The sequence below is a fragment of the Chelonia mydas genome, chromosome 2 (assembly GCF_015237465.2).
Source record: "Chelonia mydas isolate rCheMyd1 chromosome 2, rCheMyd1.pri.v2, whole genome shotgun sequence".
In the NCBI taxonomy this organism is placed as follows: domain Eukaryota; kingdom Metazoa; phylum Chordata; order Testudines; family Cheloniidae; genus Chelonia; species Chelonia mydas.
Window position 1 is genome coordinate 203,812,428 of NC_057850.1, and position 26,869 is coordinate 203,839,296.

A 26,869-nucleotide genomic window follows, 5' to 3' on the forward strand; every position below is an offset into this window, starting at 1 on the left:
AAACAGGATGTCAACTAGGAACCTTTTGGTTTCCTCCCACGCTGTCCACATGAAGGAATCACAGCACAGCACTTTGGGGCAAACTACCATTCACTCCCCGGTAGTGGGAACTGCAGGGCAGTGTAGAAAAGCCCCAAGTCTTCACTTGAAGCCATTGTCCTCCAATTCTGACATCACAATTAATTGTAGAAATGATCAGGAAGGCTAGCAGGAGATGATGACTTCAGGATACAAGGATTATTTCACACAAAAACTGAATACAAAGAAACAAATGGCTCTATACTTGAAATCATTCCTAGCTAGAATGCTTCATCGGGGGAAGGGATAACTCAGTAGTTTGACAATTGGCCTGCTAAACCCAGGGTTGTGAGTTCAATCCTTGAGGGGGCCATTTGGGATCTGGGGCAAAAATTGGGGATTTGTCCTGCTTTGAGCAGGAGGTTGGACTAGATGACCTCCTGAGGTCCCTTCCAACGCTGGTATTCTATGATTCTATGATAAGGTGGCAACAGTAGCTCAGTGAGGTCCAAATTCTGCCATTACAACTCCATGCAATCCCCTTAACTTCCAGGTGGTTTTAAATTAATATTCTTCAAATAGGGAAGAAAAGCAGCATAAATACATACACTCTTGCCATTCACTATAGGCAAAATCCCCTGCCTTTTCTATTATATGCTTGCCAGTTTCTATGGATGGGAAGTAGAGCAGAACCATATGCAGTGTGTTTTCAGCCTTCGTGTTGGTGCTGGGAAGGATGGCTTGGGGGAGAAGTGTGCACTGGAGCATATTTTACTGTTGTACCTCCCCTTTGCACTTAGTAGCCAATGAAGCATATGCTCTGGTGGCTTGATCCTGATCCAAACTGGCAGATAATTTTCTATTGGGGCCATAATGCACCAGCCAGGGTCATACACAGACCCTCATCTAGCACTCTGGCCACTAGGTTTGGAATCTTCACTTGCTGCTCCACAAGGAATGTGGGGGTGAAGAAATTCTATATAACCTCTTCCCCTATTAGTGCACATAGGAGTCAATCCCCAAGGTCCTCAACAATCCAGCCCTATCCAGCAAATCACTTAAGCACAGGTTTAACTTTAAGTATATGAGTATCTCCACTAATTTAAATGGCACACATGTAACAAAGGACAGAATTTTGCCCTGTTTTATTCCACTTAATGAGCTTACAACTGATCACCAAAAACTAATAACAAAGGGGATAATTGTAAGTACCATAGTTTTTACCCAGATCGTTGAAGCTTAGAAAATAGCTACCTTTGGGGCAGGGGAGGAATTTCCACAGGATTTAAGGGAAACTACCAAAATACTGTAAAATATGTAAATAGACAAAAAGTACCCTTCCACCTATGATTTCTCTGTTGAGCTAAAGAAAATTTTAAAAGCACAGCTGAAAACCATAGGAACCACAAGTTTTGTTCCAGAAAGAAGAGCTGTGAAAATAACTGATTTTTCAATTCACTAGCCAATGAAAAAACAACCACCAAACACAAAATTCATTTAGGTCGACCCAAAACAAAATTATTTTAATTTTTCAGAGAACTGAAAAAGTTGAAAAATATTGGTTCGAGCAAAATACTTAATATCTTTTTCAGGTTTGGGGGTATTTTTAACCTTTTTTTTGGTCTGAAAATTTTTGCCCAGCTCTAATCTCAAATTGTACTGCCCTTCCTGCACTCTTATAGTCATTATACAGGTTCCAAATAGCAACTTCTCAAAGTCACTAATTCTTAGGAGAATCAAACAATATCTATCGGTTTACCCTTAGGTCCTGGATCCCATAGCCTTTCTTCAGCATGATCTGGAACACGTCAAGGGAGCTGATGTATGCTGCCAGCCTAGATAAGCTTTGTTTTCCACTACCGCCTACTCCAATAAGAAGTGCATAACCCCGAGGGGCTTCCAAGATACGACTAACGCGGCATCTGATGATGGAAAAATGAATACAATATAGAATACAAGGTCATATTAATTCAGTTTCTAATTTCCCTGGATATGTAATTTAAGGCTGTAACTATTTTTGTATTAGGGTGCTCCTGACCTCCATATACATGCTATCATCATTTCATCTTTCTATTGCCAACTTTCTCCAATATTTGGAAATCTTGATAGATAGATGAGATTAATCTTCCTTGCCCAAATAGCATAGATGCAGCACCATTCCTCAACCTGAGTTCACTGGATGTACAACCTTTAAGGTGACCTCTTGTTCAGCAACATTTTAAAGGCCTAATCAATGCCTACTGAAGTAAAAAGACTTTCATTTAACTTCAACGGGCATAGATCAGGCATTTAAGAGCACATCAGGCATTTAGTACTAGGCGATCTGGACCACCAAGACAAAGGGATTACAGTAACTCCCCACTTAACGTCCTTTCGCTTAACTTTGTTTCAATTTTACGTCCCTGCTCCATTGCCAGACATGTTCATATAAAGTTGTGCAATGCCCCCCCATAATGTTGTTTGGCCACCTGCTTTTTCCATGCTGGCAGCCCCCCTATGCGCCTCCCCCCCCGCGCCTGTTGGCGGACCCCACGGATTAGTGCCCGCCTCCTGCCCGCAGCACTCAGCTCATTTGTAGTATTCAGGAGGCAAAGGGGAGGCTGCACGCCACGTCCTCGCTCCTCCCCCCAGCCTCCTGAATGCTGCAAGACAGCTGATTGCTGCGGGCAGGAGGCAGGGGGAGCAGGGAGAAGGTGCTGATCCACGGGGTCTGCTGGTGGGTGGGAGGTGCTGGGGGGAGGGGAGCAGAGGGGAGCTGATGGGGGGGCTGACAGCCTGTTTAATACCTGTATTAAATTGCTTGTTTAAAATGTATATTATGCCTTTTGTCTGGCAAAAAAAGTTTCCCTGGAACCTAGCCCCCCCCCCCCATTTACATTAATTCTTATGGGGAAATTGGAGTCGCTCAACATTGTTTCGCTTAAAGTTGCATTTTTCAGGAACATAACTTCAACATTAAGCGAAGAGTCACTGTAACTAAATTTTGCTATAGAATCACTTCATGAAGACATGTTTGAAGATCAGCCTTCAATTTACACCTGGCATTTTTTGCTTACAGTTTAAAGAAAGAACTTGACTAGTCACCAAACATCCTAAGCCAAGGTGATATTAAACCACAGACCAAATTCTCAGCTGAAGTCAACGGAGCTGTGCCAGTTTACACCAGATGAGAATTTGGCTCAGAATAACCACGATTTAGTTTCATGAGGATCTGTTGGAAGTATTTTGATCAGTGCTTCTAAGAGTTAAAGAGAAAACAGACATGTTATAAATAATAGTCTAGGTTGAGCTAGTAAAAAAAAAAAAAAAGACAAAAAATTCATTATTTAAAAAAATTGTGAAAATTGTCTTTTGAAATGTCAAGATTTTAGTCGTCTAATTCCAGGGTTATTTCTGTTCAATATCACCATAACAGAGGTGTCTTAAGACACCTTGACCTTTTGCCTCACTGAGAACCCTAGACATGGTGTGATAATTTAGACATTGTCATCACACCGGATCTTATCCCATTCCAGAAATCATTCCTGACATCTATTCTTGAGTGGAATCTTTTGAATTAAGCAGTAGAAGGGGATCTGTGTCTAATAGGGATACCTCCAGAAAGGAGAACAGCAAACCTGTTAAACCAAGACTGATACGTTGAGCTCATGGGCAAAGCTATCCTTGTCAAGCCTCTACATTGATTGGATAATTGATTCGTAAGAGTAATAACAATAGGGAGGAAAGTTTTAGGGGATTTAGCTTCAAATGTACCTTTCAGGGGCTGCTGCTCTTGAGGTTCCCGAAGAAGCTCCATTACTTTGCCTGACACGCAGGGACGCTATTTGCTGTCTCTAGACTTTATCCGTGAGAAGTTAATGGGCTACCAACATTTCAAGAGAAGCCTTTGGCATTCTGATAATCACTTAAATCTCCCAATCACGAAAACTAAATCTACTGCCCTCAAGAAAAAAATCCATAGGATTATTTTTCTAAATTTAAATTTCTGCTTGGGCAGAGATTTCCATTTTAGAAGTTTTGTCTCCACAAACAATAGGAACTGCGTTAGTAAAACTAAGCTTTGTCAGCAGGGATCACTATAACTCCCTGAGACTCATAGCGTTGCACGTTAATTGCGAGACTGAGTATATTAGACAGAATCTAAATGGTGAAAAGTAGAAGCTATTTTGAGTCTGTGCGCCACTGACTGCGCAGAATCCTTCCATTAGCTCCTGAAAACAGAAACACTGCTGCCTCCGTTGCCAGGAAACATAACTACTGCGGCTTAACTTGGATTTCAGAAACTGCACTGCAATTTTTTTGCCATGATGGATTCCAATATACAGTCCCATACAAAAAAAAAACAACAACAAGATGGATATAAGGTTGAGAGTACATATTAGTAACCTAAGGGTAAAACATATTACAGGTTGTTGTAAGTATTACAAACCAAGGAAATTCAGAGTTCAGATTCTGCTGACAAGAAATCTAGACTGGTTGAGGTATGGAAATGTGCAGTTAAGGCTCCCAAAAAACCCTAAGCTCTGCCCTGTAGTGACACCAGACCATAATCATAGGATTTTAATATTTGTGGTACCAGATTAGATTAGCCTGATTTTTAGAGACTCTTGATTTTTTTCATATTTCCACCCTCTCTTCCTTAAATAAAAGGCTGACACATACTAAATTTCTCAAAGGACCCATTTTTAAAATTATTTCAATGAATAAATTAATGGGTTTACTTGTAATTTCTCAGAAAAATCATTCTGTACTCAAAAGGTAAAACAAAGAGGTTGAATCTCTGCTTTACAGGTAAACTGGAACTCAACCTTAACTAGAGTCTTGACCTGCATTTCCATAATGGTATCAGTGATGTTCTCTTACCCTGAACACTGCTGGATGGTCTTCTCAATATAATCGTTTTATTAAAAATGCTGCTAACCTATAGTGTAAGTGCTTATACTTACCAAAAGAGGCACTTATCCAATAGTTCTCTGATAGCAGTATCTCCTCTAAACCTGACTGTATGGGCTTTGCATAAATAAGTCTTTAAATGGGGCTTTTTCAAAAAGTCTACTTACACATGCTGCATGGCATCCTCAAATAAAACTAAGTTCATAGAAGCATTAAGCTCATTGTAGCTTTCTAGCGTCTCTGTAAGTATCTTCCTCAGTATTTCCCATTCCTTGACAGGCATGTAGCGAGGGTCGGCTACCCCATTTGCAAAATGGCAATAAATGAGCGGGTGCTGGAGCAGAATGTGATCTTCCACGCCCTAGCAAGTGGGGAGGAAAAAAAAATGACCAAAAACATAGGAAATGTCGTACATTTAATGGCTGGTCCAACCGTGCAGCAAAAGCCCACAATACTGCCAAATAGATAGAGAGTTTGCTGGAAAGCTTCAACTTAAAGTTGATCAAAATTTTTAATTTGAAACTTTTTTTCTGACAATAAATCACCTTTCTTAATTTTTTTCGCAGAAAATTTTCATGTTTTTCTAAATTTTCCAATTTTTCAACAATAAAATAAATGAAACCCTCCAAGCCCCAAAAAGATTTCTAATTTTTAGTCGTCCCCCCAAAAAAACTACCTGTTTTTCTTCTTCTCACTTCTTTTTCAGTGGCAAAATGTCAAGGGGGAAAAGCGTGTGTGTGTGTGCGCGTGCGTTTGTGGACCCAACGTGTCAAAAATGAAAAACGGGTTTGTTTGTTTGAAATTTGGGGGGAGAGGGGAGTTGGGGTTTTTTTGGCAAAAAGTTCAAGAAAAAACTCTTTCCCTCCCATGAAATACACATGCATTTTTTGACAAGCTCTATTTCAGATAGTTCCACAGCCTTGTCTGGTAAAGAATGGATATATTTCAGAGTAACAAATGTTTTTGAAGAACCACAGCACTATATAGTTAATTCACACTTTGGTATAGGCACCAATATACCCATTTATTCAGAAAGAAACTACAGGCTTTAATATCCAGCTATCGTATCTTGCTGACATTTTGCTGCATTCCCAGAGGAATGTTATGCCATGCCTGATATAAAGGACAGCACCAGATACACATTTTGTTTGTTGTACGTGCCATGTTAGACAAGGGGAGAGACAGCTGTAGAAAAGTTGAATGAAAGTGTTGTTAAATGAAAACAAAATAAAGTAAGAGGAAAAGGAATATTCCTTGTAACTGCATTGTAAATCAGACAAGAATTTAGCCCAGAAAATCTAATCTGAAACAATCACCTGTATTTATTTGCAAACCTTGTTTACTGTGTATCTAATTATTGTTTATTTTCTGTAAGATTGGCTTATATTTATGGTACTTGCAGATGACAAAACTATATGTTGTTATAACTAAGTGATCTGATACCCAAATAAATGCCGCAATTAAAAACTAAGTAATAAAGATCATTTTGTTTTGCACTAAATAGTTGCATATGTTTTGTTAATCAGTCAAACTATTGGAGGAAAACTCTAATGCAAAATAAAAAATTAGTCTCACAAGGAAAAAGCTACAAAAGGTATTAAATAAATATATTTTTATCATAGTTATGATAAAAAATACGGATCAAATAAACACCATCTTGTTACCTCAAATACACTCAACTACATGAAGATTCATGTCAGTGAGAAGGTCATTGCCTCCATTTTAAGGACAGCCTCAAGCGTTTGCTTAAAGTTGCTAACAACAGTGCAGCAGATACTTGAAAATCCTCACAGCTAATCACACTTGAGTGGACAACTATAGTCAAGAAGAAAATTATTACCATCTTTGCAGAGACCAGAATTAATGATATCAGACTGAAAAAGCCTTACTTATTATGGGCATTAGAAAGCTAGTACCCACTACCACATCAATTAGGTGCTTACTTTTCTTCGACAGAAACCCTGCTAGCAGATGACGTTAAAGGGAGTATGTTGAATCAGCACATTCACTGGCTGCAATTTCTTGTGCTACAGTATGGTACTTTTCTGGTGATTTATAGTTGCAGTAAACTTGACATATCCCTGAGCAACTTTAATTTAATCAACATTGCAGAATAAGATATTTCCAGTCTATGGCCTTACCTCAAAATACTTGTGTGCAGTGTCTATCAGCTTTTTATGAAAGAAATGACAGTCTTTTGGTTCCACCAGTTTATCTCCATAAACACGTGAAGACTCATGAAGCCAAAGACGAACAAGATCGTTTGGTTGCCTTAAACACTCAGGTGTAGCAAATAAAATTCCCTAAAAACAATACATACAGCCACATTTTAAAAAATTCTGTCACTAAGCAGCAAAAGTGGCCGAACTCTAGAATGCCAGTCACCTTCTGCTCCTTTAGTTCCTAAAATATGAGTCACCTAATTTCCCTAAACTGCCCTTCCATGCTCATTACATTTTCTTTTTCTCAGAACTTGATTGTACTAATTGATATTATATATAATTTGTCTTTTGGACTGTAAATTCTTGAATCTGCATTCAAGTCCCTTTGCAGATTAGCAAGTGTTACAGTTTATCAACTCTGTGAAAAAATTGAATCCATCATCAAACAAACATTCAGTAGAACCTCACTAATCTGCACTGAAGAGAAGGCGGTCAAGTGTGGATCAGTGAGGTGTGAGGACTTGGTGCATGGCAGGATGGAGAGGACAACGAGGAGCCGGTTATAAATAGCCCTGTTTCAAGGCATTATTGAGGAAAATCTCAAAGGGGTTGTCTTGGCCAGGAAGAAAGACTATTTAGAATGTGTTGGTTGGTTGAGTTGAAGCCATAAATTAATTAATCCAAGCCGAAGGCTTCAACTCAACTAGTTAGCATGCACTAAAGTATGGCTTGCCTCGTATACGCTATTTCAGAGTGCTAGCTAACTATTCTAAAAATAACACCTTTTTATCATAGTCAAGACAAACCCAAGATGACACAGCACTCCCTTTTAAGTCTGTGTGGAGTTGTGATGGGGCACTCACCTCAGGAGGGTCTCCTAGCAACTGGGGGTGGTATTGCAGGCCTTTCCTGCCCCTGTCACGCTCTGTAATTTGTTGACCTAGCTTGGTAGGCCTTCAGTGGCTCAGCCCTCTGGCCAAATCACATGGTCAACTGGATGAACCCCTTCCGGGGTAGCAAAGAGTTCAATATGCTGTCAGCCCGCACCAGGGTCTTCAGCCCCATCTCTAGGCCCTTTTTATCCAGTCCTTTGGTTGGGCTTTTAAAGGAGCCTTGCCCTCTTCTTGGGGCTTAGGCCACTTTGCCAGTGACTGGCGGGGTGGGGGGAGGGGAGGAGGTGACCCAGGCCCATCTTCTACTCTGGGTCCCGGCCCAGGGATCCTGCGTACAGCAACCATGCACTGCTTCCTTCACTTCACTGCTGCTGTTCACCAGGCCTTTTCCCATGTAGCCCCTCTCTCTCTTCACCCACACCTCAGGGCTGAAGTTCTCAAATTCTCTTCCTCCTTGCTCAATGCAAGTACCACCAGAACACATCTTCTGGTTCTCCCTCGAGTGCCTGTGACCAGCACAAAGCACCTTTCCCTGCTCCTCTGGCCCCAGCCAGGAACTGACCTGCTCAGACCCTGCAGCTCCTTTTATCTGAGCCTGCTGGGTCCTGATTGGCAGCTCCTTCCTGGGGTGGGGTGTGGTAAGACCATGGGGCCTCCAGCAGGCAGCCAACAAAGGCCTGGTACAGTCCATCATAGGAACATATCACAAGTGTTGGACCTGCCTCAGCACAGCAACAGAATCTCACTAGTCTGCGAGCTGGAGGCCTGGCCTACACCAAAAACTAAGGCCGACCTAGGGATGCTCAGGATGAGAAAAAGAATGATGTTCATGAGAGAGAAAGTTAAACTGACCTCAGCCCCAGCGTAGGCACCACTAGGTTAAATGGAAGAATTTGTCCATTGACCTAGCTGCCGCCTTTAAAGGGGATGGATTTACTACAGCGATGGTAGCAGGTGTCTGTACTACAACGACATAGCTGCAGCATCGCAGCTGTGCCACTGTAGTGCTTGTAGCGTAGGCATCCCCTTAGTATTTCAGTGAACTGCTAACACAAAAATCCATTTTCAGTGTGCATTTGAAGTTTACAGAAGTGTGGGTTAGTGAAGGTCCCCTTAATATTTCCAGCACTACTCACCTCTTTCCTGCCTTCTATTTAATTTTTCAGAATTCCAGCCTTGAGCACCTCACATGAGAATTATTCTCTCATGAAATGGTCTATGTGAATTATTACAGTAGTTTGCAAGTTTTCTGATTCACTAGAGAGAATTATTTACACCAGTATACCAAGACTTAAGGTTTTCCTTGTTACCTTAAATGTTAATTCTCATTCCAATAGATAAATCACAGCCTGTGGTTTTGGAAGTTACAGTTAGTGCTACAGTCTCAAAATGCTAGGTCCTAAAATTCTCCTTCTGTATTTGTACAAGGATGAAAGCCCATATATTATGTCAGACTAGAAAGCACATATTAATGGGAAAATGTATTCAATACAAAAAAACTAACTACTTTCTATTTGAGAAAGAGATTTTGATGACATATGCACAAAACACTCTGAATTAGCATCCTTACAACAGTGCGTGTATTGCGGGGAGTGGTACCCTCTCCTTTCTGAGGGACCAGACCCATGCAGAAACCATTCCCCCCTAAGACATGTGGGTTGGTTAAGAGAATATTCCAGAGAGGGGCATCACTTCCCCTCCCACAACCCATCCCGCAAAAAACTCTCAAGCTAGCAGGAGCTAACACAGAATCCAGTTTTCGCTCTGGACTCCCATACACTGATTGAGGCTAAGGAATGGAGAAAACAGTCACTCTCTTTACCTCAGCCTCACTCCTCCACCCTTCTTTGCTTCCCCACCTTCTAACCTTTATGTCCCCTCTCCCTTTGTCTTTTCGTTTAGACATTTCCCTCCCAGCAAAACCTCACCACCACCCCCAAAATCATAGACTTGACATGATGTTTGCAAACCATCACTCTGAGCATTACATCCCTTTCTCCTGCTGTCTGTTTTGTCTATTTAGATTGTAAACTCTTCAAGGCAGGGACTATCTGTTACTATTGGGACAGTGGCTAGCACAATGGGGCCTTACTCTTGGTTGATCCTAGGCACTGTATAATAAACAAATAAATATTAATAATAAATAATAATAATAATGTGTTATGCTTAGAGTGAAAGTCAGTCTATGATACAGACCTGGAAGATGTTTGAGAGGTCTCTTAGGTTAAAGATGTAGTGGAATTTAACCGCGGTGGGTAGAAAGTTCTGAACCATAGTTTGATGAAGCCATATTGCTCCTTGAATCATGGCTGGAGCATTCTTTAACACTGATGGATTAAAAACATGCCTCTGGAAGTGGAAACCAAGGATCTTGCTATAGATGGTGTTCAGGGCATCAGCAGATGGGAAGTTCAGAGCAAACACTGTGAAATGTCTCTGAAAATAAGATTTTTATTATTCTGAGAGAAGACAGAAGTGAAGACAAGTCAATGACCACCTGATAATTCCAACAGACTGAGGCAAAGAGGCTGACTGCTGTGTGCCACTCAGGGTCTGTCTACACTGCAGCTGGGAACAAGCCTCCCAGTCTCGGTAGACAGACTCGCTTTAGCAAGGAATGAGCTAGCGCACTAAAAATAGCAGTATGGACGTCACGACTTGGGCTGCAGCTCAGGCTCTCAAGCCTAGGGGTTGGTTGGGCTTGAGAGCCTAAGCTGCAGCCTCAGCCGCAACATCCTCACTGCTACTTTTACTCTGCTAGCTCGAGTCTGCCTAGGCAGGCTAGGAGGCTCACTCCCCGATGTAGCATACACCCACCCTCAGAGGGACGACAAGGGAGCTGGTCGTGGTACTCTGCTTCTGAGACTACTTGTATGTTGGCCCCAGCAATTAATGTCTTGTACAGCAGTCCCCAACGGTGCTCTAACTATGACTGGCCATCTGCCAGCCAGGGAGAGCTGTGTACTCCAGTCACGGCCCATTCCCACCCCCTGTGCCAGGGACTGCAGTAGATTGGGGCTGTTATAACACTCCCTAACCCATGGGGGTTCTGGCTACTTTACACTCCCTTTGTGCTACAGGAGCAGCAGGCCAGAGAACATGGCCCAGGAGTTTGTAAATTTACCATATAGGAGCTGGAGCTCTTTGTGACACGTGGTATCTATGAGTATTCATGGGAAGTGTGCACACCCTCTGTGAGCCTGAGACCAGAAACTCTTCAACAGCAGTGTCTTTTAGTCCTTGCCTGTGCTCCCTGTTCCTCGTGCTCCAAACCAAGAGCAAATGGGGTGGGCCGGTGCAGATCAACTGCCTTTCCAGTTCCTACTCTACCATACATAACCCTAGTATAAGGATCCAAAGCAAAGGGGAAGGAGGGCAGTTTGTGAATATCCATGGGGACCACACATCTCAAAGAACTCCCATTAATTTAAACTAAGTAACTTTCCTTTCTTTTTCAAGTGCTGGTCCCTATAAGTATTCACTGTGGGTGTCTCCCAAGCAATGCCTATTGAGGAGGAGGTGCTCTGCACCACTGTTCACAGGATCACTGAACCCAAGGAAGCATCCTTAAACAAAGCTTGAACCAGGGCATAATGTCTAGCCATCATATGAATGGAGTCCCATGTTGCTGCTTGACTGATCTCCAAGAATTGAATTCCTTGTATGGAAGCCACAGGGGCAGCTGGAGCTCTGAGTGAATGAGCCCTGACATACTGAGGAGGGGTTTCTGTACTTCATAGCCGACAAGGATGCAGCTGAAAACCCATTTCAAGAGTCTTTGGGAAGAGAGATTGCTAACTGCAGGATCGTAGTGAACCAGAACTACCTTGGCCACTAGGGATATCAGGATTACTGCTGCCTTGGTCTGCTTGTGCTTTCAGAGGATGCAACGAAGCAGGGGGATGGGAAGCAAGGCATACATCAATGAGTATATCAGGAAGTCCGACCACTCTACTAGAAGGCATCTCTATTGAAACTGGGACCCTAGGCATCTCAAAAGCAGTAATCTCAGTATTTCCAGTTTCTCTGGGTTGCAAAGGGATCCCACGATGGAAATCCCCACTGCTGAAAATCTGCTGGATCACCAAAGAGTGGAGTTCCCACATATGGTTCTTGAAGGGACTGTCTGCAGAGACTGCCTGTTAGGGAGTTCTCTACTCTTGGTAGGCAGACTGCAGAGAGGGTGGATACCCCAGTTCCAGGGCTTGATTGCATCTCTGCAGAGTGAGGAGGATCTTGCTCCCCATTATTTGTTTATATAACAAAGAGAGGTCATATTGTCTGACCTGACCCAGACATCAGAGGACCCGATGAAGGGCAGGGATCTCTTGCACAGTTCAGGTATTACCTGAAGCTCAAGAAGGTGGTTGTGCAGTGTGGACTCTTGTGGAGTCCAGGAGCCCTGAGCTGTGCGGTCACCCAGGTGCACTCCCCATGCCAGTAGGGAGACATCTGCCATGAGAGTCTTTGTAGGTGGAGCGGGAACAAAGGGATCCCCTACATGTTGGGTCACCCTCAAAGTTATATAAGTATGATAGAATTATAATTATGTAGTAGTAGAAATATAGACAAAAGAGTATATAGGTACTGTAAAAAGGTATGAACATCAGTTCCATGCTGTTGAATTTCACTCTGTAACAAATGCAAGGCCAAAGTGCTAATTATTTCAGGCCGGTACAGGACAAAGAGTCTGTGCTGGAAAGTGATAAGAACTTTGAGGAAACACTGCTGTTCTTTAAAACAACACCCTGATGCTCTTCCCCCACGGGGGCCCCTTGTCATGCCTATGTAAATCTTGGTATCCAAAGAGGGAAAAATAGATAGTGGGATAAACCTTGTTAAATGAATCAAGAGTCATAGATTGTGTTGTTAAGTAAAAGAATGAATGATGAGTGCATGGAATTGAGAGCCTGAAGCAGGGAAATAATTGGTTAGTAAATGGTGCCAGCCTAATCCTAAGAATTTCAACCTTGATATCAATGGGCCGAAGAATATGCAAAGTGGAGATAACTGGATGACCCCCGGAGGGCGAACCGGAATCCACCCAAAACGCATCAAGGAAGAACAAGATCACACCTAGCCATGGATGTACCACCTGCTTATTGAGCTGATTGATGGTCATTTCAATTGTAAATTCAGCATGATGAAGCAACTTCCAGAGACTTGTATTGAACCAGAGACCTATAAAAATTGGGTCCAGGGACTGTGTTCTTTGAGTCTGGTTCTACGACCACCCTCCAGGAGCATCGGATGCGCATCTGACAACAATGCGGCTCCACTCTCGTGTCCAGGCCACCTGGCCAGTGACTTGGCACGAGCAACATCTAGGCTGGTAACTATAACAACCTTTATGTAGAACCTGTGTGTGAACGTATCTATATAGAAATTGCAGATAGGAATATTTTGTTGCATTTACAATAGACGTGGCAATTTGCCTTGTCCCTCTTACAAGATCCTGTTGGTATCATTTTTATTAGTGTAACATACACAGACATTGTCCTTTGTCTCCCATCAGGTGAATGACAACAGGACACTGCAAGGAAGTGAGACCTGTTTGTCCAGAGGGTCTCTGCTCAGAGAACATAGAATCATAGAATATCAGGGTTGGAAGGGACCTCAGGAGGTCATCTAGTCCAACCCCCTGCTCAAAGCAGGACCAATCCCCAATTAAATCATCCCAGCCAAGGCTTTGTCAAGCCTGACCTTAAAAACTTCCAAGGAAGGAGATTCTACCACCTCCCTAGGTAACGCATTCCAGTGTTTCACCACCCTCTTAGTGAAAAAGTTTTTCCTAATATCCAACCTAAACCTCCCCCACTGCAACTTGAGACCATTACTCCTTGTCCTGTCCTCTTCTACCACTGAGAATAGTCTAGAACCATCCTCTCTGGAACCACCTCTCAGGTAGTTGAAAGCAGCTATCAAATCCCCCCTCATTCTTCTCTTCTGCAGACTAAACAATCCCAGTTCCCTCAGCCTCTCCTCATAAGTCATGTGTTCCAGACCCCTAATCATCATAGACTTTTCTCAGCTAGGCCTGGAGGCAACATAGATGGGGATCGCATAGATGCATGAGGCTATGTGGTCCAGCAGGATCAAGTGGGACTGGGCTGATGTCTGGAGACTGAGCTGAAGTTGAGAAATGAGGTTTCTCATCACCAGGAATCTGTTTTGAGGTAAGCATGCTCTGGTTCCAATCGAGTCCAGATTCACTATAATAAATTTTATAGATTTTGGGGGGGTTAAAGTTGACTTTTCTGAATTTACCTGAAAAAATCAAAGTGTGGCACAGGTCAAGTAAGACTGACTGCCACCTGCACCTTCTGACATACCGTCCCATGAGCAGCCCGTCATCTAGGTAGGGAAATATTGGGTTGTCTTGTCAGCTTAGGTAGGCTGCTGCCACAAACAGAAACTTTGTAAAGACTCTTGGGGTAGCTGAGAGGCTGAAGGAGAGCACTCTGTTTTAGAAGTGCTCTGGGCCCACGTAAAACACAGCAATCTCCTGTGTGCTGGATAGTGTCTACATGAAAATACACATCCTTTAAACAGAGGGCCTCAAACCAGCAACCTTCATTATAGCAGTCAGGACAGACATTCAGCTGTCTGAGGTTCAGGATGGGTCTCTGGCCCCCATTCTTTGTGGGGATTAGGAAGTATTTGGAGTAAAAGCACTTCCCCCATGTTGGGAGGGTATAGGCTTTATACCCCTAGCTGGATTAGGGCAGCCACCTCTTGTTTGAGTATCCTCTAATGAGAGTGGTCCTTGAAGAGGGGTTTTGGAGAAGAGGTAAATAGGAATCTGATTGTGTAGCCAGCTGGCATGATATTTAAGACTCATTTTTCCAATGTGATGCAGTGCTACATCAGAAGAAAATGGGCTAGGGAGCCACTGAAGGAAGTTGAAAGGACTGGTTGTGCATGGACTGGTTGATGGCTCTGAAGCATCTCATCAAAATGTCTTCTTGGTAGGCAGCTGGATCTGAAAAGAGGATGCTCGTGGGGCAGTGTGTTTGGTGTGCTGTATCCTGTAGTATTTCCTTGTGGACTCAAAGGCCCTCTGAGATTAGAAGGGCTGAAGGGCCAGTAGGTACTATGAGATGGCAGCACACGATGGTGGCACAAGAGTCCTTAAAAGAATGAAGTTACTCATCAGTATTTTCACTAAATAGGTTGTTACCCTGAAAAGGGACATCTTCAACTGTCCCCTGGGCCTTCTGTCCCCAGGGACTAGAAACAAGAGGCCCTCCTCCTAGCTATAGAGGCTGCAATGCTGCCGCATCAAGTGATGCCTGGATGGATGATCTGGCAACCAGTTTATCTTCACCCAGGATGGCCTGGAATTGGGGCCTGCATTGTTGCAGTATTTTATTGGTGAACTCTGTTTGTTGTAATATATGACATTGGTGCCTGGTAGTTTGCAATATGGAAGAGTAGGCTGGCTGGTGAGATGTTCTTTCCGCTGAAGAGATCTTGCCTTCTGACAGCCTTGTCCAAGAGAGTGGACCTGGGCTGGTGCAGCCTGCTCTGCAAATGCCTGGACTATGACAGAGTTCAGGTTAGGGTGGAACAACAAAAATTCCACTCCCTTGGAGGGCACAAGTACTTCTCTACAGTTTTGGGGGTCACAGCACAGGTGGCTGGTGTGTGCTAAATAGCCTTAGCAGGATCCATTGTGGCCTCATTGATCAGGAACGCCACCTTGGAAGGAGCTGTAGAATGGAGAATGTTCAGAAGTTTAAGGGTGAGATGCTGAATCTCTTCCAGTGGGATCTCAAGGGTGTCCATGATCCCCCTCAAGAGGTCCTGGTAGTGTCTATAATCCTCCAGGGATTATATCCTCCAGGGATATAATCTCCAATCCGAGAGTGCTGAAGGAATTGGCGGCTGTGATTGCAGAGCCCTTGGCCATTATCTTTGAAAACTCGTGGCGAACGGGGGAAGTCCCGGATGACTGGAAAAAGGCTAATGTAGTGCCCATCTTTAAAAAAGGGAAGAAGGAGGATCCTGGGAACTACAGGCCAGTCAGCCTCACCTCAGTCCCTGGAAAAATCATGGAGCAGGTCCTCAAAGAATCAATCCTGAAGCACTTAGAGGAGAGGAAAGTGATCAGGAACAGTCAGCATGGATTCACCAAGGGAAGGTCATGCCTGACTAATCTAATCGCCTTTTATGATGAGATTACTGGTTCTGTGGATGAAGGGAAAGCAGTGGATGTATTGTTTCTTGACTTTAGCAAAGCTTTTGACACGGTCTCCCACAGCATTCTTGTCAGCAAGTTAAGGAAGTATGGGCTGGATGAATGCACTATAAGGTGGGTAGAAAGCTGGCTAGATTGTCGGGCTCAACGGGTAGTGATCAATGGCTCCATGTCTAGTTGGCAGCCGGTGTCAAGTGGAGTGCCCCAGGGGTCGGTCCTGGGGCCGGTTTTGTTCAATATCTTCATAAATGATCTGGAGGATGGTGTGGATTGCACTCTCAGCAAATTTGCGGATGATACTAAACTGGGAGGAGTGGTAGATACGCTGGAGGGGAGGGATAGGATACAGAAGGACCTAGACAAATTGGAGGATTGGGCCAAAAGAAATCTGATGAGGTTCAATAAGGATAAGTGCAGGGTCCTGCACTTAGGACGGAAGAACCCAATGCACCGCTACAGACTAGGGACCGAATGGCTAGGCAGCAGTTCTGCGGAAAAGGACCTAGGGGTGACAGTGGACGAGAAGCTGGATATGAGTCAGCAGTGTGCCCTTGTTGCCAAGAAGGCCAATGGCATTTTGGGATGTATAAGTAGGGGCATAGCGAGCAGATCGAGGGACGTGATCGTTCCCCTCTATTCGACACTGGTGAGGCCTCATCTGGAGTACTGTGTCCAGTTTTGGGCCCCACACTACAAGAAGGATGTGGATAAATTGGAAAGAGTCCAGCGAAGGGCAACAAAAATGATTAGGGGTCTAGAGCACATGACTTATGAGGAGAGGCTGAGGGAGCTGGGATTGTTTAGTCTGCAGAAGAGAAGAATGAGGGGGGATTTGATAGCTGCTTTCAACTACCTGAAAGGGGGTTCCAAAGAGGATGGCTCTAGACTGTTCTCAATGGTAGCAGATGACAGAACGAGGAGTAATGGTCTCAAGTTGCAATGGGGGAGGTTTAGATTGGATATTAGGAAAAACTTTTTCACTAAGAGGGTGGTGAAACACTGGAATGCGTTACCTAGGGAGGTGGTAGAATCTCCTTCCTTAGAGGTTTTTAAGGTCAGGCTTGACAAAGCCCTGGCTGGGATGATTTAACTGGGACTTGGTCCTGCTTTGAGCAGGGGGTTGGACTAGATGACCTTCTGGGGTCCCTTCCAACCCTGATATTCTATGATTCTATGATTCTATGAGGGGTGAAGGAGAGGCTGGTGCCACCACCTCAACTGGAGATGAAGACAATGCTGTCAGTGGATCCAGTGCTACCAGTGCAACGTGCATCGATGCAGACTAAGAGCCCGGCAAGAGCCCAACCCTTGTAGGCGATCTCTATGGAAATCAGGACATGAAATCTCACTTGGTGCTGGGGGGAGGTAGAGGAGAGGTAATCCTCTTCTCAGAGGACTTGTGCATGATTTCTCTCTTTTTATGACTATTCCTCCTTACTCTCCCTCATATCTCTGTTCAGAGGAGTCCTTGGGTTTACTGGAGGATTCCAAGCTGGAAAGTGTCAGTGCTGGAGGGGCACTAGCTAGAGCAGGGGCAGGAACACTTTTTGGCTTGAGGGCCACATTGGGTTTCCGAAATTGTATAGAGGGCTGGTTAGAGGAGGCTGTGCCTCCCCAAACAGCCAGGCATGGCCCAGCCCTGCCCCCTATCCGACCCTTCCTGCTTCTTGCCCTCTGATGGCCCCCCCCGGGACTCCTGCCACATCCAAACCCCCTGTTCCCTGTCCCGACAGCCCCCCGGAGACCCCCACCCCATCCACCCCTCCCTGTCCCCTGACTGCCCCTGGACCTCCTGCCCCTGACTGTCCCCCGCCGCCCCATCCAACCCCTCCTCTCATTCCTGACTGCCCCCCCAGGGACCCTGCCCCCATTCAAACCCCCTGTTCCCCACCCTCTGACCGTCCCGCCCCCTATCCACACCCCCGCCCCCTGACCACTACCCCGAACTCCCCTGCCCTCTATCCAACCCCTCCCTGCCCTCTTACCGCACTGCCTGGAGCACTGGCAGCACTAAAGCCAAGCCGCCCAGAGCACCAGGACAGGCAGCCATGCCGCCCGGCTGGAGCCAGTCACCCCACTGCGCAGCACAGAGCACCGGGTCAGGCTGGGCTGTGCAGCTGCGCTGCCCAGCAAGAGCTTGCAGCCCCGCTGCCCAGAGCGTTGTGCCAGCAGCGCAGTGAGCGGAGGCTGCGGGGGGAGGGGGAACAGCTGGGGAGGGGCTGGAACTAGTCTCCTGGGCCAGGAGCTCAGGGGTCGGACAGGAGGGTACCGTGGGCCCGATGTGGCCTGTAGTTTGCCCACCTCTGATCTAGAGGTTCATATTGATGAGATGGGGGTGGGAGCAGATCCAAAATGGGTCTCATGGAGAGGTCCATTAAATCTGAAATCCCATGATAGGGAAAGGAGAGGGAGATATCACACTTCGAAGGAATGTGTGATTCAGGGCTGGTCTTCACTACAGGGAGATAGACGCTGCTGCAAATCAGATTTAGTGAAGACCCACTAAATCAATGGCAGAGCGCTCTCCGGTCGACCCCAGGACTCCACCTCTCCGAGAAGAGTAAGGGAAGTCAACCGGAGAGCATCTCCCATCAATGCAGCGCAGTGAAGACACCAGGATAAGTCGACCTAAGCTACCTCGACTCCAGCGACGTTATTCACATAGCTGGAGTGGCATAACTTACCCTGGTAGTGAAGACAAGCCCTCAGAGGCAGTTCAGGCAGCTCTTGCGCTGGTCACTCATCAGGAAGTTCTGAGGGCAGGCCAGGCAGGGTTTGAGGCCTGGAGTCCTGGGCATACAAAGTGCTCTGATACATGGGGGAACAAAGGGAGCAGGAAACCTGATCCCCAAATTATCTGACTAAACTAACAGCAACTGTCATAAAGGGAAGGGTAATCACCTTTAAAATCCCTCCTGGCCAGAGGAAAAATCCTTTCACCTGTAAAGGGTTAAGAAGCTAAAGGTAACCTCACTGGCACCTGACTAAAATGACCAATGAGGAGACAAGATACTTTCAAAAGCTAGGAGGAGGGAAAAAAACAAAGGGTCTGTGTCTGTCTGTGTGATGCTTTTGCCGGGGACAGAACAGGAATGGAGTCTTAGAACTTAGTAAGTAATCTAGCTAGGTATGTGTTAGATTATGATTTCTTTAAATGGCTGAGAAAATAGCTGTGCTGAATAGAATGAATATTCCTGTCTGTGCGTCTTTTTTGTAACTTATGGTTTTGCCTAGAAGGATTCTCTATGTTTTGAATCTAATTACCCTGTAAGGTATTTACCATCCTGATTTTACAGAGGTGATTCTTTTTTACTTCTATTAAAAGTCTTCTTGTAAGAAAACTGAATGCTTTTTCATTGTTCTTAAGATCCAAGGGTTTGGGTCTGTGGTCACCTATGCAAATTGGTGAGGATTTTTACCAAACCTTCCCCAGGAAGTGGGGTGCAAGGGTTGGGAGGATTTTGGGGGGAAAGACGTTTCTGAACAACGTTTTCTCAGGAACCCAGATAAAGTTTGGTGGTGGCAGTGGAAGTCCAAGGGCAAAGGGTAAAATAGTTTGTACCTTGGGGAAGTTTTAACCTAAGCTGGTAAAAGTAAGCTTAGGAGGTTTTCATGCAGGTCACCACATCTGTACCCTAGAGTTCAGAGTGGGGAAGGAACCTTGACAGCAACTATTTAAAATTTATTATAGAGTCCATGTCGGAAAGGAACTTTAGAAGGCTACAGATACAGAAAGCTTCCCTCCCAGACTGAGAGCAATAAAAAGGAATGAGAGAGGTGGTCAGTCTGGGCTGCTTCTTATGGCCTCACTTTGGAGCATGAGGCAAAGGTGAAAGCAAAGACCAGCAGATACTGCTGTTGAAGAGTTTCAGACACACAGAGCACATGCGCACACAGGGAATACCCATACGGACCAGCAATCTATACACTTTGATAAAATCTGCTGGTTGGGAGCACAGAGCTACTATTGGCATCACTGGAAGTTCAAGGCGAGAAGAGAGACTGACCATATTCAAATTAGTGTTTATGTCTGTTGCAATGAAAAGCTAAAATTCTAAACGTTATATCTAACATATTAAATAATAAATATAGGGTTACTAAGATATAGCACTTGAAACCGTACCTGGAGTCGCGGGTTGATAGTGAAACTGCCAGCAGTTGGATTCATACAAGCAACATATTGGCAATTATGTATTTCTTTTACCGTTAACTTCTGCCTATCATACCTAGAAGATGGAAAATATAACAACTTTAGTTTAAAATGATTGATAATTACTGTCAGAGCACCATAGGTAGCATATGGCTTAGTGCTAGTTGGAAGATGGAAATTCTAACATTTCAAAATTTGTTTTCATCCTGACTCAGGATGAAAATTGAAATTCTGAATTTTGTGTAGAAGAGAAATTCCGAAAAAAATTGATTCGGAAACAACAAAATGACTTTAACAAAATGTTTCATTTAGATAATGTTGAAACAATCTTTATCTATATATAGTAGAAACAAAACAAGAACGTCATAGAATTATAAAAATAGATGGCACGTAAGGGACCTCGAGATGTCATCAAGCCCTTGCACTCTGACAGGGCCAAGTAAACCTAGAACAAACGTGGCAGGTGTTTGTCCAACTTGTTTTTAAAAGCTTCCAATGATGGGGACTCCATAACCTCCCTTCAAAGTCTATTCCAGAACTTAACTACCCTTATACTTGGATAGTTCCTCCTAATGTCTTACCTAAATCTTCCTTGCTGCAGATAAGCCCATTACTCCTATCTTCAGTAGACTGGAGAACAATTGATCACCATCCACTTTGTAACAGTCCTTAACATATTTGCAGACTTATCAAGTCCCTCCTCAGTCTTCTTTTCTCAGGACCAAACATGCCCAGTTTTTTAATCTTTCCTCATAGGTTTTCTATGCCTTTAGTTTTTTTGTTGCTCTCTTCCGGACTCTTTCCAATTTGTCCACATTTTTCCTAAATTGTGGTGCCCAGAATTGGACACTGTACTCCAACTGGGGCTTCACCAGCACTAAGTCGAGCAGGAAATTACCTCCTGTGTCTTACATACAAAGTACTTTGTTTTGATTTCGAATTGTTTCAAAATTTCCCCATTGAAAATTTCATCAAAATCAACCTAGTCTCGTGAAACATTCTGATTTTGACAAAACTGCATTTTCCAACAGAAAATTGTTCCATCTAAAATATTTCAATCCGCTCTAGCATGACTCTTTCCAATATAGACAGGTCCCCGCACCCAGTCTAATATGGACAGATATAGTACAGTACAATTAAGGAGGTAGCATGAGTGTGGGAACACAATGGGTATGTCTACACTGCAGCAGAGAGAGCGCCTCCCGGCTCAGGTAGACAGACTTATGGTAATGGGGCTTGCACTAGCACACTGAAAATAGTTGTGTGGACATTGCAGCACCAGTGGAGACTCAGGCTAGCCACCGCAGCTCGGACCCAGGGAATAGGGGCTCACCCAAGTCTCTGCTGGTGCTGCAACATCCACACAACTATTTTTAGCTCACTAGAGTGAGCTCCACTACCATGAGAAGTTTGTCTGCACAGCTGGGAGGCTCACTCCCACCTGCACTGTAGACATAAGACCCTTTGTAGAGTAAAAGTAGCTAAAATTAGCAGGTTTCATCATAGACAGAGAGCCCAAAATATGCTTGGCACGTAGGAAGAGGGAAGTTGTTTCATGTGCAGGGCACTATGAAAACAGGTATTAAGCATATTTGACAGAAAGCAACAAAAGGCAACAGGTGTGATTAGAAGACCACATCTTGATTTTTGCAGTATGGCCCAATGGACGGGGCATGAGACAAGGAGTCAGGGAACCTGGATTCGATTCCTGGCTCTGCTGTTCGCTCATTGTGTGACCTGGACAAGTCATTTAGGCCACTTTTTCCAAATTTAACCCAATTTAACATTGGGTAACTTCATTTTTGATAGCCTAAGTTGGAAAACTTAGGGTCTCATTTTTAGAAGTGAATAGCACTCATATTTTTTAAAAAAAGGCAGTAAGAGATGCAGCTGCTCCATGCCTCTTACAATCAGGCACTACATATCTGAAGGCACCCAAAAATTGAAGCACCCAAAATTAGAGTCTGTTTTGAAAATTTGGGCACAAACCTCTATGCATCTCACTGGATATAAGTTTTATTATTATATTCAGCATTAAAAACAGCACAATATTCAAACATACAATATGTGGTGATAATAATGTGATACATTACATTTATCTAGTTCCTTTAAACTTCTTGTATACACGCTGCTCATTAATCTATCATCACTGGGATTACAATTAACATTCCAAACCTCTGGCATCTTCCAGCAGCCACCAATTTAAAAGTAATAAAACAAACCAAAACACTTATAAGTTTTTCTACTCAAGAGTAATGCTGCCATTGCAATAAATCCTTTACCTCTTTTATCACACAGTCTTGTCTTGTCCTTCTTTCTCATATAAGCCCTGATCTTGCCAGAGTTTACATATATGTCTAACCTTAAGCACAAGTAGTCTCATTTAAGTCAATGTGACTACTCCCATACAAGAAGTTAAGTCCTTTGCTGGACTGAGGACACAGTGCTGACCACTTTGCAGAATCAAGCCCTAAAATAAGACAGACAGAGAAATAGAGACAGACAGATGTACGCTTATTAGAGTGGGTGCATATAGCATCCCGCTACAGTTAATGTTGAATATCAACTTCTATTCTAAACCTCCTTATTCAGCTCCTCATTATCATTGTCAAATTTCTTTTGGGCTGAAGTTTTCCATGCTTGGGGCATGGGTTGGGTTTTTAAAGTCTGAACAAATTCAGTGCAGTCATTTTGAATTATCTAAGCATTTGAAAAATGTACCTTCTCCATATACTCTGATTAGAACTCAGATAAGTACACTCTGGTTTAGGATTAATTTACCAGAAATAAACGTTCAAAACTTTAAAATTACTAAGTCAACTTTCTCCTAACTCAGCTTGTTCTACAGAACTGAAACTTTAAAAAAAGAAATGTAGCCAAGTTTAAAGAAGATAGCTTCAGTAGCTTTAAATGTTCATAATATTTAAATCAGAAACAAGGAACATTTTCTAAAAACATATTTAAAGCTAGGGAAATTTATAACCTGGGGCAGGTGGCTCTAAAAAGTATTAGCTTTCTGAGTTGGAGCTGATTGATTCCACTGAATTAGTGATATCTCAGACTTAAATATTCACTTTCCTCTCTGTCTGTCTTTTCTCTTGAATATCTGAAGATATTCAGAAGATATTATATGGCATTTCTGAGTACATTATATTTCCTGCTATGTCCTTTACTGAGTTAAACTGAATCTACTTTAAAAGACTTGGGAATAGCACATATACTAATGCTTCATCCCAGCCCCAGCTCTGATAAGGGTCCTTACAAAGAACACGTAAGGAAAGAGAAGACACACACAGGCCGTCACCAACCTTCCCTGTGCTGTATAGTTCCAGAGGGACATATATCCCTAACTCCCTACTAGGGAGAAAGAACAAATAATTTAAAATGTAAATATATGAAAAAAGTGACCACACGGTGAAGGAGAAGGAATTGACTCTTTCAATACTGCCAAAATATATATACTTGTGTGTGTGTCCTGGCAATTGCTTTTTAGCGGAATGTTTGCTTGTTCATTCATCAGTTCACTTGCTCCTTCCCCACTCAGGTCAGTCACAATATAGGAAAGCATTCTCTGGGTGTCTCTGATAAGTCAATCAGCAATAAGAACAACTAACTTAAGGTACCCTCTTACACGAAAGAAGTAAAGGGCAAAACTAAGCCTGCCCCAGTGGGACAGAAGAAAGGTTTTCTGAAGGAACAGTGAAAGAAGACACTAGTTTTTCCTTTAATTTTGGATTGTCCTCATCTTCATTTTTGAAATGGTCTTCTGTAGTTAGACACTCTTGATATCCTGCATTAAGCTCTTCAGGTGAGGGACTATTTGTTCTGTATTTGTACAGCACCTTGCACAATGGGGTTCTGGACCATGACTGTGGCTCTATCACAATATAATTATTATATTTTTAAAGGCTTGAACACATTTTAGATGTTCTCACCCTCTATTTCTCGAGCTCAGCCTAGAACTTATCAAAGCAGTTTTAATGAATACGGCAGAAAATGGAGAAAAGCAGAATGTAATGAAGAGTTCACAAGAATTCGACCAAATAAGCTAAAGAACAGAGTGAAATTAGTTTAGGCAGTTAGTTTTTATAGTTACCCAATGGAACTCACACCTGCATGATATAATCAGGGCAAAGGGTGTAATAGGATTTTATAAAAAAAATAAATAGATGTTCATATGAACCAAAATATCATCTGCAGTTACACAAGCAAGGATAAACCCTTGAAAATGTTATCAACCCTCATGCTTTAAAGCAAAGTCAATCACTGATTTTCCTGGAGTTAAGAAGCAGCTTCCTCCATAGCCAGCTGTGGCAAAAGGATATTATGAATATCTCTTTGTTCCAAACTCTGCCACTATAACCATGACAATAATAAAACAATTTTCCTGCTCTATGGAAAATATAAAGTAAAACTAAATTAGAAGTCTAAAACTTGTGCTAATTCTTTCTTTAGCATGGGAAGAATGGTTAAAAATTTTAGCCCATATCAATCAAATTTTGATTTAGCATAAAACAAGTAGTAATTGCTTACCAATGTCCATAATCTATGTGCTGTCGAATCAGTGTGTGAGGTTGAACTGTTCCATACACATCCATTTCAGGCATGTTCATATCATCAATAAAATAAATCAACTTCTTGTTTCCTACAGGACCATAGTTACGGCCAGCTTTTTTCTCTAGGCTTTTCTCAAGAATTTCTAAAATGTTATGGAGTATATGACAAATAGTTATGATACTCAAACAGTGCAGAGACTAACAATCAAAAATGCATAATTAATTCACCCAGGGAAAAATTAAATCACTTAGGGCCAGATTTTTGAAAATCTGTGATGTTTCAAAAACAGTTAGTTGATTTCACAGGGAGTTAGGCACTTAGGCACCTAATGAGATTGTCAAAAGTGCCAGCCTACCTCTTTAGGTACCTTAACTACCTTTAAAAAGCTAGCCATTAGGTTCCAGTCATGTGAAGTGCTGTATGTGGGCAGATTCCTGCACCTTTTGGGGAGACCTATTGAAGTCAATGAGGCTCTGCGCAGGTACATCACTTTGTAGGACTACAGCATAAAACAAACCCAAATTTTCTAAGACATCCACAGGAAAGAACATGAAGTTGACAGAACGAATAAACCAACAACTAGCTGTGGTCTTTTTGAAAGGCGTGTTAGAATTGCAGGCTGTTCCCTTAAAAAAATTAAAGCGTTCCCTGGTCCTGCTTGCAGGCTATAGGGCTCTGTAGGAAAGCATACATTCAGAGTCAGTCTGGAAAGAGCCAGCTAACCAGCAAGGTAGGGTGAGTTGTGCTTCTCTGTCTTACGGAACAGCCTTCTTCTCTTCTCTCTGTTTTTGGTGGTGTTTGTTAAAATTCTAGATTCTAAGAATAAAAGTAGTGTTACACTGCAAATGTACTAAAAGAGTATTTTATGTTTTTATCTAACTTCTCTGTCTGTAAGCCATGAACATAAACCAGCAAACTAAGCCAGAGTGTGATAATTCTATTTCATCTTCACAGCATTTATATTTTTTTTGGAGAAGTAGCATCATTAACTTCTGAAGCTTAATGTATGTAAGTGTATTGTGATCAGCTGGCTGAGGCACCATAGAACTACAAAATATTATTTTTCCCCTTTTACAATTAAGTCTGAAGCCTGTTACAATCAAATATCCAACACAAACCTTCTGCTGCTAAGCCACTGTGTTTTTCCACTGAATGCATCCGATGAAGTGAGCTGTCGCTCATGAAAGCTTATGCTCAAATAAATTGGTTAGTCTCTAAGGTGCCACTAGTACTCCTTTTCTTTTTGTAGTAAAAAAAAAAAAAAAAGAATACAAGCAGGTTAAACCTCTCTGGTGGGTATTCAGACTATGTAATTGATAGGCGAGGGAGATAAAAAAAGAATTATGTACAAGCTGGAAAATCTAATCATTCATATACCTGATGTAAGCATAAGCGGCTTTGTAATAAAGGTAATAGAATTACCTTTTAAAATGGAAAAGCTAAATCTTGGATTGTGCAACTCATTTTAAATAAATATACTTGCACAGCAAAATGAGTTGAGAAATCTACAGTAATTCATCTGATTTGAGCAACATTCCCTAAGGAGATAGGGCTAGATTCACAAAAGGACTAAGGTGCCTAACTGCCACTTTAGGTGCCTAAATCACAGAATCAGGCTTCACTGGGATTCACAAAGCCCCCCCAGCGGCTCACAAATCTTGAAGGTGTCTAACTCATTTCTCATGCTTGCTGTCTCTCTGGGCCAATGATTCTTTCATTATTTAACCACATAGGAACAGCTTCACCATTTTGAGGGGGTGAGGGGAGAGAAAAAGAATGACTCTGTAGTCAGGTGGTTAGATCCCGTCCCCCATGCGCCAATGATTTTTTAAAATGTTTTTTATCTACAATGAAACAACTTCAACAGGAGAGTGGGAGGGAATCCAACATCAGAATATCCCCCAGCCCAGTGGCTAGCGCACTCACCTGAGAGGTGGTAGATTTCAGGACAGCATCACAACCATGGGGGTAAACATTATGAGTAAGCTCCTTCCTC

General features: G+C 43.0%; 1 protein-coding gene across 1 annotated transcript in view; it reads right to left on the reverse strand.

Moving 5' to 3' along the window:
• Positions 1 to 26,869, reverse strand: part of DNAH11 (dynein axonemal heavy chain 11) — a 277,792-nt gene that overhangs the window by 119,337 nt on the left and 131,586 nt on the right. The window contains exons 47-52 of the mRNA XM_037890566.2: positions 24,850 to 25,015; positions 20,290 to 20,392; positions 10,163 to 10,402; positions 7,053 to 7,214; positions 5,079 to 5,272; positions 1,778 to 1,940 (exon numbers count right to left, since the gene is read on the reverse strand). Coding sequence (XP_037746494.1) covers positions 1,778 to 1,940; positions 5,079 to 5,272; positions 7,053 to 7,214; positions 10,163 to 10,402; positions 20,290 to 20,392; positions 24,850 to 25,015 — 1,028 coding nt within the window. The remainder of the gene's footprint in view (positions 1 to 1,777; positions 1,941 to 5,078; positions 5,273 to 7,052; positions 7,215 to 10,162; positions 10,403 to 20,289; positions 20,393 to 24,849; positions 25,016 to 26,869) is intronic.